Source organism: Lagopus muta, chromosome 13, assembly GCF_023343835.1.
Source record: "Lagopus muta isolate bLagMut1 chromosome 13, bLagMut1 primary, whole genome shotgun sequence".
Classification (NCBI taxonomy): Eukaryota; Metazoa; Chordata; class Aves; order Galliformes; family Phasianidae; genus Lagopus; species Lagopus muta.
Window position 1 is genome coordinate 11,056,935 of NC_064445.1, and position 18,281 is coordinate 11,075,215.

The 18,281-nt window shown below is 44.5% G+C and overlaps 1 protein-coding gene across 5 annotated transcripts in view; it reads right to left on the minus strand.

Moving 5' to 3' along the window:
• Positions 1 to 91: 91 nt before the first annotated feature.
• LOC125699782 (zinc finger protein 185-like) overlaps positions 92 to 18,281 on the minus strand; it is a 46,077-nt gene continuing 27,887 nt past the window's right edge. For 2 of the 5 annotated variants that reach the window (XM_048959666.1, XM_048959664.1), the window contains 18 exons: positions 17,394 to 17,438; positions 16,877 to 17,026; positions 16,069 to 16,152; positions 15,500 to 15,598; positions 13,908 to 14,006; positions 13,172 to 13,279; positions 12,461 to 12,556; positions 10,608 to 10,688; positions 10,295 to 10,396; positions 9,721 to 9,879; positions 8,344 to 8,460; positions 7,990 to 8,085; positions 6,681 to 6,782; positions 5,217 to 5,285; positions 3,708 to 3,788; positions 3,255 to 3,357; positions 2,642 to 2,740; positions 92 to 1,928 (listed from right to left, as the gene is read on the minus strand). In XM_048959666.1, the coding sequence (XP_048815623.1) occupies positions 2,642 to 2,740; positions 3,255 to 3,357; positions 3,708 to 3,788; positions 5,217 to 5,285; positions 6,681 to 6,782; positions 7,990 to 8,085; positions 8,344 to 8,460; positions 9,721 to 9,879; positions 10,295 to 10,396; positions 10,608 to 10,688; positions 12,461 to 12,556; positions 13,172 to 13,279; positions 13,908 to 14,006; positions 15,500 to 15,598; positions 16,069 to 16,152; positions 16,877 to 17,026; positions 17,394 to 17,438 (1,690 nt within the window). In that variant the 3' untranslated portion in view covers positions 92 to 1,928. The remainder of the gene's footprint in view (positions 1,929 to 2,641; positions 2,741 to 3,254; positions 3,358 to 3,707; positions 3,789 to 5,216; positions 5,286 to 6,680; positions 6,783 to 7,989; positions 8,086 to 8,343; positions 8,461 to 9,720; positions 9,880 to 10,294; positions 10,397 to 10,607; positions 10,689 to 12,460; positions 12,557 to 13,171; positions 13,280 to 13,907; positions 14,007 to 15,499; positions 15,599 to 16,068; positions 16,153 to 16,876; positions 17,027 to 17,393; positions 17,439 to 18,281) is intronic. The other 3 variants (XM_048959665.1, XM_048959667.1, XM_048959668.1) reach the window with 3 other exon arrangements.

The following is an 18,281-nucleotide window of genomic DNA, read 5'->3' on the forward strand; positions in this document are numbered from 1 at the left end:
AGCGCGGGATTGAGGGGAGCGCGCGGCCGCGGCCCCCGCGGGGATCCCGGCGTGCACGCGCCGTCCTGCGGCCACTAACGGGGTTCCCTCGGGGGGATGGAGGACGGGGCCGCGGCTGTGCTCCAGCACGGGGGGCCGCTTCCGTGGCGGCGAGCAGCGCTTCTTGGGGCCTTCGTGTGTGCTTGGGTGGTTCCACGCGAAAACAGTGAACGTCACTTGAGATGCAGGCGAGCCGTGGCTTTATTAGAGGTGTGTGCTGATGTTACATCATTGCTACCGTCCGCACAGCGCCAAGGAGGTGGTGCAGAACACACAGCGGGTGAACCTGCTCCCCAGAAGGCCACAAACCCACCAGCTATTGCCAAATACAGCACTTCCACAGATCAGCTTCTTGAAGGCCATCCGTATCCGCAGGCCTCTTACCATCTCCTAACATCCTAATAACACAGAAATGGAGGCAGCCCACACGCTCTGCTGTTGTTGGGCCTCCTCCTGTGTGTAGAACGGAGCGTCAGGATTCCCCATCAGGCTTTCAGGTCCGGCTCTGAAGCTTGCTGGTAGCTGGGCTGTTTACCATTTCAGCTGGAGTTCCCCTCCTGGAGTGCTTTTAAGGTCATGCTTACAGTCTGCTTAAATAAATGGTTGTGGCCTAAAATAAAGCTATGGAGCGTTGGTGCTGTAGAAACACTAACTTGCTAAGCTTTTGCATGCATGCCAGCTTCCATCACTAAGAGCATAAAGAATTACCTGTCTTACAATAGTCTGCTTAGAGCTTTTGCCATCCCCTGTTGGCATGTAAGAGCTACTACAGAACTGGTGTTTTGCAAACATTCCTAATGCTTTAAAAGAGAGAAAAGTAACCCTGTAGGCACATTCAGAGCCGTACATCTAAGGCACAGAGCTTCCAGCTTCCAGTGTTCAACTCTCCTAATCTCTCAGCATCTGAACTAAGGGCTAAAATTATGCAGCTCTGACTTTTAGTATGTACAGCACCTGCTAGAAGGTCAGTTTTGTGAGTGAGCATTTGTGATGTAAATAAGTTACAGCAATAAAAGGGGCATTGCAGCAAGCCTTGGAGATGGGGCAAAAATCAGATTTCAGTTAAGCAGTGATCCTTGTCAGGATAGACAACTGAGATACTGATTCTCTGGCACGTGTTTATGGCCACTGGACACCTACCATCAGAGGCCGAGTGAACGCTCTTTCACTTGGTAGTTTATCTTCCCCAACAGACAGCAGACACACTAACTGCTGGAGGAATTCACCAGGGAGTAGGAAGAGAAGGGAAATTAAAGCTGACACACTAAAAAGTGGAGTGAGTCTGCGAGTGCTCCTGAAAGGCCATGGAAAGCAAGCTGAAATCAGGCAGAAGCTTTTTCTAGGCAAAATTTGGGGGGTGAAAGAAGCAGAAATAGGCTTTGCTAGGATCTAAATTCAAACCCTCCCAAGAATCCAAATGTGGTGTTTAACACTTCTTATAGCTGCTTACTTTGTGCCAGCTGACATGCACTAAGCTGCAACCTGATTGCAGAAATGAAAAAAAAAAATAATCAGAAAAGGTTTCTTGCAATTAAATTAAATAGACCTAAGGAGCTCTGCCTGGTTTCCAGCACAGGAGCTATCTGGAATCTTAATGAAGTTAAAGACAGGTAGAGGGGCTCAGCACCTCTGGAAAATCAGCCCACCTATCTTTTATAGATGACACTGCCTTATCTTGTTAACATTGGCACTTGTCTTGCATGCAGCTGACAGCATAAGCTAGCAGATGTTAAACTCATTCATTGTGATGAGGCAGTGAGAGGGAAAATAATTTGCAGAAAAGGGAAGCAGGAATTCTGCTATCTTAGCCAGTCAGGAAACAGTAGATATATTCAGATATGTGCTGCTGAGGACTTTCCACTGGCTGCTTTCTCCAGCTTTGCAAAACCCTGCAAGCAAATAAAGAGAAGGTGAACACAGGAGCTGAGCAGCACACAAAACACAGCATTACAAAGGTCAGTGGAGCAGATGAACATGCAGGAAGGGGATGAAGAAGACGACTAGCTAGTCACATTGCATTAAGAGATGAACAAAGCAGCCATGTACATGGTGAGGCAGGTGCCTTGTTCCTTCCTCCCTCCATCACAAGGTAGAGGAAGGAAAGGAGGCATCTCATCATAATTTCAGTGCACTGGCAGTTTCCAATTGCCATTGTGTCGATACGAACCCCATCCAGACTATCACATAAAACAAAAAGCTATCTAGCCTAATTCCTTGTTACTTTCTCAACAGAATGTACAACTCTTTATTTTCCCAGTGCTTTAAAGAAAGCAGGTTAGACCAGGACAGGAGAGAGAACTGTACCCTCAGAGTGGACTCTCCACCTCCGAGGGATATTTGTCTCTCACATCAGCCGGTCTTGGCTTGCTTCTGGGAGTGGGGCTAGAACATTCTGTCTGCCACACTGTAACCTCAGGTTCTGATCCCCGGGGCCAGCTGGAACACATTTCTAGCTACTTTTGTAACAAGGCTTCACAACTTCCCACTAAAAACCCCACTGAAAAATTCAGTGATTTTGAGGATTAAACGCTCTTCACTCAGTAAACACTGCATGAGCTCTCTCATCCAGTCCTGTGTGCTGACACCATACAGGAGGACTCACCTAGAAGAGTTTCTCGTAGCACTTGTCACAGTGGACAATATCCCGGTGGATGAATATTTTATCCAGAAGATCTCCCATTGCTTTGTGGCAAATTCCACACTGCCAAAGAGACAACAGGATGGTTGAACAGTAACCAATGCACCACGTGCTGACGTTAGTGTGATGGGGACAGATAAATGGACAGTCTCTGTTCCATTTTTGGAAGGATGAAGATGCCAAAGCAGTGACTTCTGAGACTAAACATCCTTCTAACAGACAACTGGCACTGCAGGCTTCCTTCATTCACACCCACCACTTCCACAGGCTCTACAGTTTGAGAAATTCAGCCAGCCCACACTGGGGAGAAAAGACCACAAAGCAGTAAGTCTAACACAGGGATGTGAGGGAAGGGGGTGCTGCTATCTACTGGATGACAACTTATGTGCATTTACGTGAAATGAAAATCTGAGGACACAACCAACATTTGTGTCTGCATCATTTTTTGCTCCAATGCGGACGCAAGCATTTAGCATAGCCTATATAAGTTGAACAGAGCTTCAGAATTTGCACCACCTCCCACCACTCTGTTTCACAGCAGCACAGAGAAGGCCATCAACACTTAAGCTTTTTTTACCCTGAAGCAGTATTCATGGCAGTAGATGTTAAGGTGCTCTATTATGATCTTAGGGCAGTCTCGGATCTCACGGCTGCAGTAAGTACAAACAGGTTCACTGGACCTTTGAAAGAACAGAAAAGTAAATTTCTGCACCATGGTGCCTCTGTAACACAAATAGTTTCTTGTCTCATCGCTGGTAAAGAGGTTTCTTAACACCAGCACTGCTCCACTCCAGATTCCTGCTTCTACATGTATTTGACACTCCCAAGTGGCAATATGGAAACGTGACAACCCAGGGATGCAGAGATGAGAACAGCAGGGCAGTACAGAGCTTTAAGTCAGTGTCACTGTGTTTTCTGAAGATGACTTTAATGCTATGATTTCACCAAATGCATACCAATACTGCAAAAGTCTTAGTCATTTCTTTTCAGCAGTGTACCAAAACCCCTACACTGCCCCAAACTCCCCTACCTCTGCAGGGGAGCACTGGACACGTAGCTGTGGTGGCTGTAGGTTCCTCTCTCCGAATCGGTCAAATCCACAAGGCTGCCACTAGAGACAGAAGAAAATGTCAGCACTTGACAATTATACATGGGAGGAACACTGCAGATGGAATCATTAATGATTAATCTTAAAATTCTAACTGCAGTGTCCCAGCTGCCTGCTCCTTGGAGAAAAGGATGGTCCTTCCAAGGTAAAACTGTAAGCAGCACTACCTCCATCTTTGCACTGCACACTCTGTGAAGGGCGGCCATATCCTGCCCCTAGTTCCATATCACAGCCACGGGTGGGCCAGACCCACAATGCTGCTCTCAGAGGTCCAAATAGATTTGCATAGAACAGGTGCCTCCAAAGATAGGCCAAAGGGGCAGAAAATAGAATATCTGGGGGCCACTGCACCCATGTCAGAGCTCTGAGAAATGTGTCTGGCTGCTGCTGTCAACACAGAGAGGCAGGATGTGGGCAGCATGGCTGCGAAACTGGGGAAGTACCCAGAAATGGGGCCCCTATGAACCTAAGGCTAAGGGAGGTGGCACAAGCATGGAGAAGAGGGATAGATCCCTCCTCCATTCTGCTTCCAACCACATGCTGCCACCCACTTACTCCTTGCTAGCCAGGGAAAGGCAAGAAGCACATCCTTGCTCTCACCTAGCTGAGTGTTGGCTCTCTGTCCCCACTTCGCCTGAGGTTTTTAGATGGCGCAGCAACATGCTTATCTTTGGCTGCTGAGATCTGCTTTTGCAGGAAAGGCTAGAGATTTATGGAGTCTGTAATCAGCTCCCACAGCAATGCCAACACAGCACTGGGGAGGATAAATGGCAGCAGGGAGGCAGTGAATGTGGCATTAACTGGCTGCCACATCAGTGTAAGCAGGGCACATCCAGAACCAAATTCTGCTCTCAGTCATATGGGTGTCAATCTGCAACTTATTTAACTGTGAGCAGAACAAAGGAATGAAGATTTTAGCCTCAGAGTGGCATCTTCTCATAAGACTCTTTGAGTGAGATCCCACAAACCCCACATTTCCTCACCAATTCCAGACTTTTTGTTTCTGTGCATCAACGTGCAATGAAGCCTGACAGTGCCAAATGTGCAGCCTTAGGAACTGCAGTGAAGTGTTTTTACTGTCATCTCTCACAGGCTGACCTCATCTAGCACAGGAGTTTAACCCCTCCACAAGGACTTACAGGACACAGGTCCTCCTGTCACTGCAATGGGACAAGGCAGCACACTGCAGCATTGTAGTGAGATCTCTCTGGGTCTCCAAAGCAGTATTGCTGTCTTAGTAAAACTCTTTGCCCACCCAATGTAATAATCCCTCCAGGGCTAATTAGCTCAGGCACAGTGCCATGCTGACACAGTGCTAATGGTTCCAGCTCGGGAGCTCGCCTGGTGCGTGTTAGCTGGCAAAGTCATATGCTGTTTGTTTTGCACTTGTATATAGACACATGACTGACTGTCTCTGGACACTCCTCATACCTGCCGTAGCGAGGGGAGGCTGATAGCTCACTGCTGTTCACGTACTCCTTCACAAAGAGGACCCCTTTTCTAGGAATAGATGGAAGCAGAATGAGATGCATTTGCATTATAAAAGGCTGAAACTAATGAGAGACAGAGCAAGGGACCACATGTGTGCACATGGACACGTACTGTGTGCATGAAAAAGGAGTGAGATGCTGTTGTTCTCCAACAAATACTGAATATCAAGCATTCTTGCTAAATAACAGCTAATATGCCCTCTAATTAACCCACCAAAACAAATCAATTTAATTAGAAAGAAAGGGATGGGTAATATAACACTTTCATCCAGTTATCCCCTGTTTTGCAGGGATAAGTCCCTTTCAAATCGTGTCAGGATTATGCACACAATAAGTATTTAGACAGTCTGTGGTTCTGTCCTTTAACATTAAAACCCTACTGGCACAGCAATACCTACACTGACCATCATATTCCTGTCACAAGAATATCTCTGGCTCACTCATGCATTATAAATTGCTACCGGTCTGTGGGATGTTTTTTCTTATAGAGCTGACCTTTCTTGCATATCCCTCCCTCTTTAAAATTCTGATTTCAAAATGACATGCCCCCATCTGTCTGTCCGTCTAGAGCTCTGTCACAGTTTGAGGGGAGACACCGTGCCCATCGGCTCTCTTCCCAGAGCCATGAAATGAACTAATCATGCTATTTCTCCATGGTTCATTTTCATCGCTGCCTTTAAGCTATGATTAATCCTCTCTTCTTATATGAGAAAACTAAACCGTGTCACAGATACAGAAAGAAAAGCTTTACAGCTTTTCTTTTTTTTGCACTCGGACATGTTCCGTGTGTATACGCGTTTCCGCTACTTAGACAGGCATTGTGATAAGCAGGCTGTGGCAAGGCCAGGAGGACCCAAATGTTGCCTATCAAAGCCAATGCTTTGTCACTATTTTGAAACCCTCTCCCTAAATGGAGTTGAACCGTGCAGTAGTTTCCACCTATGAGATGGAGCACATGGAAACTACGAACCCCAGGGTACTGATCTATCTTCTGTAAAAGAAGACAGATCCTGTTCAAGGCTCAATAGGATCTGATACATTTGGCTCATTATTGACAAGGCAAAGAGTCTTCCTCTACTTCTTAGTGAGTACACGGCATGAGGAGCTCTATCACGTCCCTCCAGCTACACTGTGTTTCAGAGGACTCATGATTTTGCCAAAGATACAACTAATACTAGGAGCTACATTCTAGTGTCCAAAAAAGGCTGCCCGGAGAAATACACGCAGCTCCTCTTTTTCTTTTGGGTGGATTTGGCCACCAGTGTCTGTATTGCTCACTAGAAGAGGCTGAGAAATGTCCCATGGCCCAAAGGACAAACAGCAGCTTGGCCTATGTTCACCAAACAGGATGGCTGCATGTAAGAACTGCGTTACTGAAGGATCATGACCACCCATTGCTCTTTACCCGGCAGTGCTGGAATCAGGCTGGTAGCCAGAGGCTGCTGGGCTGTTGTATGGTAAGGTGGCAATTGGAGTGCAGATCCTCTCAGTTGAACTCGAAAGAAGCCTGGCAAGAGAGAGAAAAGTCTGTGGGCACTGGAAACACAAGCCATAACATGATCCAAGCTGGCAGCCAAGAAAAGACCTACCGCTGCTGTTAGGGAGGTAATTTGGGAAGGTGCAATGTTAAATCTCTTAACCACCCAGATTCATTTATCTTTACTGTAGATCAAAGAGGATCCTTCCTCTTTGTATACCCTGCCACATATCAGCAGTAAATGGCAGCAATATATTGGCAGAAGTGATTTGGAGAAGTCTCACTTATGGGGCCATGGGAGAAAAGATCAAATGATCTTTGGATGAGCACAGACCAGAACGCAGCCTGAATGGAAGCAATTATAGAATAAGACTGCATACAGCATATTGCAGGAGAGGAGGAGCAGGGGCATATTAGAGAAGGTAGCCTGAATGGAAGCAACTGTAGAATGAAACTGCATTTGGCATATTGCAGGAGAGGAGAAGGGAGCACATTGGCCAAGGTCCAATTTAACAAGTTCCCAGTTTAATCACTTCCAAAGCTGTAGCAGAGAAAAGATGGCAAATCAATGGCTACTAAAGCATCATCAGAAAACAGCTCTGCCTACCCACTCAGCAATGAGAGCTGTTAATTCTGCCTTCAAGGGATAAAGCTGGTCTTGCCTAGAGCAGACCTGAGCTAAAGGATCTCATGCCTCCTGCTTACACCCAGAACACACTTTCCCTTCATAGATCCAACACTGAGACCTACACTGGTGCCTCCACGTAGTGTCAGGCTGCACACAGATGGACTGTCACTGCCATGAAGGACTACTGACAGCTCAGAGTACCAGTATTCCACTGGTATTCCAGTATTCCAACAGCCTTGTTCTGTGACCAGTCGTTTAATCACTGGCTTTCTGGAGGTACTTTTCTTCTTTCTCAACATTTCTCTTTTTTTTTTTTTTTTTTTGTCACCTCTACCAAGGCTGATTTCTGGCCAAGGGAGTGTAGCCAGGAACCAGCCATTCAATCTCCTTTCATTCTGTTCTAGAACCCTCATAGAGACCAGATAAGTATATAACACAGACCCTGTGCTAGGTGGCTTTTGGCTAGAAACTGTTTGAGGGAAGATTATGTGACACATTTACTCCCTGGAAACAATTCTTCTCTCTTTCAGCTTTGGCTTTAGTTCCTAGCTCCTGTTCCACAGCAGTTTCATGGAGGTTCCATCATAACCATCAAAACTACCCATTTACCTGGTGCTGTTACAGTTTAAGCTGTCCATGTAGAATGGCACCCTGTGGCTTCTCGGGGAAATGGACATGGTGGTATCTCTGGGAAGGGAGTGGTGGCTACGAAAGGAAGTGATACAATCTCAAGCAATGAACTTGAGCACAGGAGCGATTCTTACAAGTGGCAAGAATCTTGGCTGAATGTCTCTGCTCAGCAATGAAATTACTCATACATCACAGCCATCCATGCAAACAGCAACTCACTGAGAGTGCTTAGACCCAGGGAATTAAGAAGAAATGGGTCAGGATGTTCCAGATAGTGAATAAATCTAGCAGTGGAATGTTCTTTAGTCTATATCCCACCCTTTGACTCCTTACCTTATAGTAGTTATAAGGTTAAATTCACAGTGCCCCCTGGCACTACCACTGTCATATCTGCTGCTCCTAGGGCTGCTTCTCCCATCATAAACTCTCCCTTCATAATCCAAGATAGGTCTGGCAAGGAAGCACAAGGCTCTGATTACATTATACCAGGAACCACTGGAATCCCCACACTAACTAACTAATATTTTGTCTCAGCAGTTTCTCCCTTTGCTCTGCCTGCTTCACCCATGCTGGTTTTACAGCTGCAGCATGCATACAAAGCTCTGAGGCTAGAAAAACTGACTCCAAATCTAATGATAGAGAATAAAGCTGAAGCAGTTCATAAATGGATGTATTGTGAATATTCTTTCTTCTCCTAATGCTCTCCAAACCACCATCTGCAAATGTGAACTGCTGACCAGCTGGCCCATCTGGCTATCAGACTTGCACATTTTCATTTCTCCAAGACAGAACTTATTATCAGAATGGCTTTAAACTGCAGGCAAAGCTTGGGCTCTTTCAGTGGCAAAAATGAGCTTATCACTTATGGTCATTCTTTTCCTACAAGTGCTCTGGGGTATAGATTATGTTTATACTGTGTATTAGCACTCTGATCCTGATTAAAGCTTCAGGCAACTTAAACAATACTGAAAAACACTGAAAAATCAACGCTGCATTAAAGACAGAAAGAGAGCCAAGCTAAGCTTATCATGAGAAAAATCCTGCTCTGGGCAAGACACACAGTCTGTGATATAAACCCCAGGGCAGGAAGGAAGGGAGAGTTCACTACACTGCAGAAAGACATGTTAGCAACACAAACTGCCAGGGGGTGATGACAGGCTATGAAGTGCAACAAAGGTCTGTCTGTCCCAGTTGTTCTAGTCCTGGTCCACAAATGCCTCCAAATGCAAAGGAGCTTTCTTACACCAACTTTCTGAAGAATGATGGAAGGTGAAAGGCCATTTCACATTCAGATCACGCCAATTTATATGACAGTTCTAAAGCATACAGCTTGGCATGCACTTGTGTCATTGAGCATCATGAGAAATCAAAACCAGATCATTCTGGAGTCTTTACAGTTACAGAGGAAAAACAGATGTGGTCTCTAAATATCTGCCAGGTGTCCAGGCACTATGTAGGCAGTCTGAACACAACCTGCCAAGAGTGTTCCAGAGCACTTACTAGCCCAGGTCTTATCTCCAACCCATCAGGTCTGAAAAAGAGCTTTGTTGCATATGCTGTGGGATGTGGCTATACTGTTGGTCTCTCTGAGAACAATATCTTGTTCTCACTTCTTGATGCAATAATCATACATTCTGAATCAGAGTTCCTGTCAAATATTTCTGTGCCAGCAGCTTTCACTGTCTCCACATCCCTGCCCGAAATCCTTACCTTCTGGTGCTGAATCCTTGGCTGTCTACGTAGGATGGTATCCTATGGCTGGGTGCTGACAGGTTGGTGTTGAAAGGCTGGCAGTCCATGTACAGTGGCATGGGATGCTGAGTCTCATATGCACCAAGAGCACTCTCTTTTGAGCTGAAGTTAGACCTGCTAAAGAATTAAGGCCAATTTGACCATAAAGCCAATGGTTATTTGCTATAACCAGCTCACAAGTACTCAAACACCTCTCTGCTGGCAATAAGGAAAGGCTCTTAAGGTTAGGAGAATGACAAAACACTGTACTATTTCCCCTCTCTAAATGAGCTATGCATACAATAAATGGATGCAAGGTTCAGCAGTGCTCTAAGCTAAATTGATACCCAAAATTAAAACTTAACAAACATATTTGGGTGAAATCCCAGACTTAATATTCCCTTCATCTGTATCATGAGATTAGTGTACACAGGAGGAGGAATTTACATGGGTTTGGGACTTCAGCCAGGGCTGTATCATTTGTGATGGAAATGGAAAACGATGAGAATTTGAAAGTGGTTGATGGGCTCCCAAGGAAATTGTCCCACTGTACCTGGCTGCCATTGGGCTAGGCTCATTGCGTCTCCAGGCTCCTGGGCTCTCATGATGACTATCCGTGGTGGGAGGGGGCTGTTCTTCATAACCAGGACTGGTCCTGCTCAGGGAGGAAAAAAGCCTGTCAGCAGTTGAGCCTGTACCTGCCCACTGTGAATAAACAATATTAGATTACGTTGGTTTCCAAATTCTGCTCCCTCCATTTTCACTAGCCAAAAATAAGCATTCGTTATGCCTTCAAACAAGGAGTTAGAAGAACATAACATGTGCAAGGCAGCAGTGAAGACAGGCTTGATTTCCTAGCTGCATACCTTTCCCAGCATGTGTTGGATTCGCTTCCACTGTGGGTCTCTGAAGCAGTGGTGCTGCTTTCTCTAGGAAGGGAGCTGGACCTGCCAAGACAGAAGACCACTATAGTTTGCAAAAGTGCCACTGAGCACATAATTACTGTAGGATGTAGATGCAACCTCTGGTGAATCTCCTCCCTCTAGAAAAGTATACGGTTACTGCATGGGAAGATGCCAAATAATTCAAAGTTAGAATGGAAAGAAAAGGAGGGAAAATACACATTTCTTCAGAAATAAGGCTGAAAGAAAAATGCAGTTTGTGATGAACGTCAGTTATCTGTTTAGAGTTTCCAAATGTGACAGTTAATTCATATACCCATGAGCATTATGGCTTATCCAGTACGCCTGTGCTGAATTTCAGACTGCTAGAAGCATGAGCTGTCTCACTGGGATACAATATCAGAAGCATATACAATATCTTTCCTGCATCCATTGCAGAACAACCCTGGATTTGCACATCTACACTGATCTAGGGAGATGTTTGTTCACTTTTTTTACTACTTTTGTATATTTAGGCATGCTAACCCCTCTAGGAATATTGATGCACTGCAGAAAGTTCCCAAACTAGCACAGATTCCTGCATCAAAACTGCAGTTAATTAGACTAAAATTAATTCTTAACTTGCTTTCAAAGATCCTATCTTGAAACATTACAGCTAATGAAAGAGGAGACAGCCTTTGTCCTGTGCTTGCTATTAGTTGAGGGCTTCCCTTCACCAGCATTAATTCAATCCCTGCAATTTCAACAAATGAATGAGCCAAGAAGGAAAAGAACAAGTCTTTCAGTTACCCAAGTGAAAGCAAACTCAATTTAATTTGATCATTTTATAACGAAGGTAGATATCTTAATCCTTACTTCCAGCAGAAGATGCTCACTGAATTTTAGATTCCCACTCAGGTTGGGACGTTCTGTTTAAGTACCTTAAGACTTTGTCCAGAACCTCAGAATAAAAATCCATTTACTGAGACTGTCAGCATGCATGCACTGTCCCAGCTTGTGGCAAATGCAAAGCAGTTTGCTTTCACTTAACCCATAAGTGAGAGAGTTCATCTAAGTCACACTACTTTGCTTTTGCTGTAGGCTAAGGAAGTACAGACAAAGGTATGATGGGTCAAGGTGACAGTGCAGTAATATGAACAGCCCCTTGACAAAATGTCCTGTACTTGCTTGAAACTAAATGTTTAATGAAAACAGCAGTGGTCAACAGAAAGAAGGAGGTAACTCCCAAGTCTTTCAGGGGCAGTCATAACAGCCCTCTTGGTGAGTCCAATCCAAACTCAATGCACCTGGAAGCACAAGGACTTGGTAAGCTTTAGGACTTATCTGTAGAAAGTCTATAGACTGGGGAAGGCGTGGAGCAACAAAAGGATTACCTGAGCTTTTTCCACCCAGGCCAATCTGTTGAGGAGCACTTGAGAGAAAGTTTTCTTTTTTCCGCAGCAGTCTAACTTGTGCTCACATCAGTGAGGACTGGGACCCTTCTGCCTCCCTGCCTGATGAAGAACTACAACTTGGAGTATCTGTGAAACACCCACAGTAGCTCCATTTGCTGGAAGGATCCAGCAGGACAGAAAGACACCAGCATCATTGCTCTCTCCTTGCCTTTTTTTCCTCCACCGGCCCTTCCTGAGCTTCCTTCTCCACACTGCTGTCCCACCACTCACGGTGCATCTCCATGCACTCATGAAGAAAGTTCAGATTGGTGACTCTTGACCTCAAATGCAGCATTCTCAATCCCTCCTCCAAAACTACCTGCAGTAAATAAATTCTCCACATTCTTCATCAGAAAAATAAATAAAATCTATCATTTCTCTTGCCTTCTCGAAGCAAATTCTTCAGTCTGCACATAAGATGATACTCCTGTATTATTGTCTATGCCACCACTTGTGCTGTCCTTGGAGTATGACATGGACCTGGGGGAGAAGAGCAGTCTGGTTTACAGGTTGATTTGGAGATAAATTGTTCACTGAAAAACACACAGCGAGGGAGCGAAATTCTACCAAGAGCCTTAACATTTCATACTTACAAAGTACAGACGAAAGTAATCAGTCCACAAAGTCTTTCATTTTGGCCATTTATCTATGTACTGTTTTGCATGAGGAAAGTTGAAAACACTGAGGCCGCCCCTATCAGCTCTGCAGAGCCACAGGTAAATAGGAAGAAAAATGGTGCCAAGGTGACCAGAGTACAGCCTGAGATCTGATACTGCCTTGATAAGTTTGGAAATGAGCCCCAGCACTACCACAGAGGTAGTTCATTGGCCTGTGACTCCAAAAGAAGTCTCTGCTTCTAAATTACAGGTCTAGGTAGCAGGTCCTGGCAGTCCAGCTGGACAGTGTGTGATGCCTCCTGCTAATCAGGATGTTTTCTCCCAGGTTTTCATATAAAACCACAGCAGAGATGCATCAGGAACACTAGGGGAGTCTGAAATAAGATTTTTATCAAGATGTGGAAGAGGGAGAAGACACAAAAGGAGCTAAGTGTAACCCTACAGGAAAAGGAGGGATGGATGGTGAGTAATTCCTTACACTGCCATACTCAGGTCATGGTCAGCATGTTCGTTTGACCTGGCAGGCTCCGGGTGGACATCAGGAGGTTCTTGTCCCTTCTCAGCATGGTGGTTTGAGTCAGAAAACCTAAAATAAAAAGCTGTGCTTAAAACAGTAGAGAGGAAACAGGCTTGAGGTGGATAGACATCCATTTTCTAGACAGGAGGCATAAGGCATGGAGCAGGAGACATTTGGCCAACACGATTCCCTGCCCTGAGGTCAAATCTGGTGGAAATCATACATACAAATCCCATTCTAACATACAGGAGCACAGCTAGAGGCCTTTCAGCTCAGGCTGTCACAGAAGAAAAACATTAGGTACAGGAGAAAGCACTTGGGTCAGAATTTTTGACAGACTGATAAATTCTTCTAACACCCTGACATCCTCATGCATGATTTTGCAGCATAGTACTTGCTGATATTTATGGGCAGCAAAAGCTACTGCCTGCCACTGTAGTACCAAAGGTGTCATGTCCATAGACTGATGACACATGCTGTCAGTGCAGGAATAACTCTTGGGCCTTACACACAACATTCATTGGCTTTTCCCAACAACATGGGTGGAACTGCCTGCTGTAATGGGACTTTATGAAGTCCCAACTCCGGGGTTCAAGGCAGAGGAGAAGTTCTGTGGTCTCAGCTACACTGAGAACAGTGTAAGACAAAGAATTGTGATGTGAACAGACACTTTAGGTTAGTTCCAGAAATCACTCACCCTCCTTGGACCACCTCTAGTTTATGGTCATGTGAGACCAGTGTGCTCTCGTGTTCCCTGTTTCTAGGGGTGTTCCCCTCTTTGAAATCTTGGAAGGACCTGACAAAGGAAAAGGAAACCCCATTTGTGGCTGTCAGACAGAGACATCTACTTTAAAAAGATCACAAGGCTTTGGTGGAGGCTAAGCTGTCACAAGTACAATGAATGAAGCACTGCCTTCAGCAAGCTTAACTACTTGGAATTCAACAGATGGGTCAAGCAGCAACATTTTCATAGCCTGAAATTAGCTCTTTAAAATATCAGTCCAATTTGTGCTACATCTAGACAAACATGCTGATCTTCAGCATGAAAGTAGACCTATGGGGTATCAGATTATCTATGGTGATCGTATCACGTCAAGGCTGTGAATGTCAGGGCAGGCATTACATCTGATGTGCTGACAATAGCTGAGGCTGAATTTGAGATGTTTCTTTCTGTCCAATATTCTGAAAGTTTCCCTGTAGCCAGATCCACTCATTTAGAGTACCTAATGATATCACTCAACACATCTTCATCTCCCCTTGCCTTTCTAGCTCAAACTTCCTTTTCTCAAGATCTATGGAGAGCTTGCATTGGAATCTTTGGAGTATAGCTGTTGCTGTCCCTCAGAAAGGAGTTGAACCCACTGGAGAAACCTGACCTCAGTCACACCACCAAGAGAGTATTGGACTGAGGAGAAATGTGGTGTGCTCCTAGTTCTGCTGCTAATTTAGAATGCAATTGAGCCATCCATACAGCTGGCATCTGAAACAAGCATTCAACAGAAGTATCTGAGAGGGGTGAAATAAAAGTATTAAGCATTTCCAGAAGAACTTCTTTCTATCCAGTGGCAATAGAGTTAGTCTGAAGAACTGCTGCCAAGAAAAACCTCTTTTTCCCCTTGGCAGACTCCTGAAAAGGAGTCAAGTGACTTCTTCCTCACTGCCAGTACTTTGGCAGAACACTTTTCGACTAATTTATTTTCCATTTCCTTGTTTAGTGGGATAAGAACCCCTCTAGAGGAGAGCTGTGGCTGATGCACTAGGGTTTTATGACATACAATGCTGTTACAGTGATAATGGTTCTTCATTTTTTTCCTATGAGTTTTGAGACCTTCACTATCTTTGCACCAAACCCAGAAGGACTCAAAACCTGAACAAGTCCATGAAAATGGACTCCCAGGAGTCCACTGTAGCCTGCTCTAAGGTGGTCATCCAACCACCTTAGCTCACATCAGGCTTTGCACCCTGGGCTTCCCAGAGCAGAAAGCAAGGGAGAAATGTGTGCTGCATACTCACATCTTACACTAGGTGTGGGTCAGAACATGGCAGACATCCTGCTGGGAAGAACTTGGGAAGTGTTGAATGCATTTGCTGTGTGATTTGAGTCTACGTATGACATTTATTACTACAATGGATATTAGATATAGGAACAATTTGTAATTTCTTGGACAAACAGCCCATGTTATGCTGTTGTTTTTGTGCTTCTTATTTCTTTTGGAATCAGCACCTCTAAGGTTTCCAACAGTGAAAAAAACCATTAGCAAACAGGGGCTTAGCACCCCAGGTCCTTACGTCGCTTCGTTACAGTCAGGCTTGCTGTATGCTGGCACTGTGGGATTCATGAATCTGCTCTCTTGGGTGCTGCTTTTCTCCTCATAGTTCAGGACAGATCTGGCAAGCAAAGAAAAGCCCATTATTTCTTTAACAACTGGCATATAAATAATCACACTAGTGAGTACAATCTACTCACAAGGCAATGCTCCTGCCAACCTGTATCATTCACTGTCCTGCACCAGGGTCTGTCTCTAGGGATCATAATTAGCTGCATTTCAGCATACTCCTCCTATTTCACCTGCCTCTCAGCTCCCTTGCTGCCACTTCAGCATCACTTGGCAGTGCACCATTCTCAGCAAATGATAAGGCTGTGACTAAACTCCTCCAAGGATGCATCAAGAGGAGCAAAAAGCTGGAGTACTTGATTCATATCTCAGAAGATGGAAAATCTTTATTTTTATTATTATTATTACATTCTTATAATATAATACTGGGACAAGAGCTGTAAAAAGAAGCCTCTTTCTATGCTTCTCTTCCCTTAATCCTCACTTGTATTCAAACACCCACTAAATTTATCCCATTCTAACCTTTTAAAGGAATACTCTGTGCCCTCGAGGTGTGTAGGGGCGCCCTCAGTGGGAGGAGAAGGGACATTAGACTGCAAAACAGACCTGTCAAATAAAAAAAATAAATAAATCAACAGCTTGATGGCTTGCCAAAGTTAAAGTGCTTCAAGAGGCACACTATGAAATAACACCACACTTCATACAACAGCAGAAAACAGAAAGTAATTTGCTCCAAGAACTGCTTTTCCTTCAGGTTGAAATGCTTTCACTGTCTCTAATAAAGAAGAATAGAAGCTGTAAGTGGAACTAATACAGTCACTCAGCCTCAATCCACACACACCCTGCTGGATACATCAATTTTCTGGTCTGTCACAGGATCATGCACCTGGGACAAACACAACACAGATGTCATTGGGGAAGATCCTTCTATGTTACTAGCAGCAGCTCTAGGTTTTGCATTTTACACCATCCTACAGGAAGCCTTGTGATCCTCTTCTCATGTGGCATGGAGGCTCATAATGAGGTCTCCCCATATCCTTCTCCAAGCTAAACATTCCAAGCTCTCTCAACCTTTTATCAAAGGAAAGGTGTTCCAACCTTTGTAAGAATTAGAGAGGAAAGCAGATTTTAGTGTATCCAGTGTGAACAGCAGCAAGTGTTTTTGAGATCAATGTTAAAAGCAATGATAATGCTGCCATATCTGCTCCTTAGCTGATTTGGTAGGAAAACATTGATGAGGAAAAGTGGCTCTCTTAGCTTTGTTGCACAATGTGGACTCTACTTGCAACTCTACTGTGAACACATCATTTATTCTTCCCCTGAAACATACCTGCTGCTAGCAGCAGCACTGTGAGTTCCAGCATCAGGCTCTGACCTTGCAGGTTCAGGCTTTGCATCATCTTTGTAGGGAGAAGCCTCATACTGTTGGTGCAGCTTGTCTACAGCATCTGCAGATCTGTCCCTATAACCAGAGTCAGACCTGGTAAGAAAGGGAGATTCATGGGTCACAGACTGAAGCTTAGCTGGAGAATGGAGTGTAAAAACAGTGAAAACAAACAGGAGATTTGCTAGTCTCAAACAATTTCCTTCCTACTTCCTTCTTAGCTCCCTAACTTTCTTGCAGCAGATCCAAAGGGCAGAGACCATCCAGTCATCTCAGGGTAGTGCAAGGAAAGAAGCTGAAAGATCACAGATAAGCTGGTGGATCAGGTCCATTTCCTTTTTAAAGTGCATACAAGTGCCTAGAACACATTTTTCAGGGTAGTATTACAACAGGAAAAGATCATTTCTACTTAAAATCAAGAAAAATATGTGCATTTTACACTGCTAGTATTCTTTAGACTTACTTTGGTTGGTAAAATTCATTGTTGGCTTCTGTGTGTTCAGAACAACTGAAAAGGAGAGAAAACAGCTTTAGAAAGCATCCTTGTTCTGATTTGGGTAACAATCTGCAATTATTTTCTTATTATTTTTCTTAAAAAAAGGAGAGAGAATAAAATCCCTAAGACAGAGATAGTTCTAAGTGTATTTTTACAGGAAAAATGGCCAGAAACTTTGGGGAAATTCACTGTGCAAGCAGCAGTTAGTAACTCTGAAAATTGTCAACATGACAGATGTTAGTGGTACAGAATCATCTAGAAATTCAAGCCAGGACTCTTCCAAAATCAGTGGGATGTCCTGCAGGCCACAGCTGCAGCACAGGCACTTCTATTTTCACACACAGAAGGGAAGGAACAGCCCTTATGTCCTCTGTCTTGCCTCAAGGGAGCTGACAAAATAGAGAACTACAGGTGTCTGATCCTAAATCGTGTGTTTCTGTTTCCTTGTTTCGTGGCTGTGGGCAGTGATCAAGCAGATGGGTGAAGCAGATTACTGAACTTCTCTTCTGAATGGTGATAGCGGCTTTCGCCCTTCAATTCCACTTTCTCATGCTGGACAGTAACACAGCTCTTTGCATTTCCAACCTTTTTAATTTGAGAATCTAATTCATACTTTTCCCCTTCCAGTAGAGGTCAGGCTCTCTAGAAAAGTTGTAAAACAAACTGTCTTATACTGCCATAGGACAGGAAGGAACTGGGTTGTTTCAGTCATCTTCAGTGGATGTCTGAGAAGTACCTTCATACTTGCACTGATTTCTGGATCAAATTAAACCAGTGTTTCCCAGAGCAGGAGAAGGCCTTCCATGTCCAGGATACAGTGTGTACAGCAGCACTGTGGAGCCCCAGCAAAGGAGC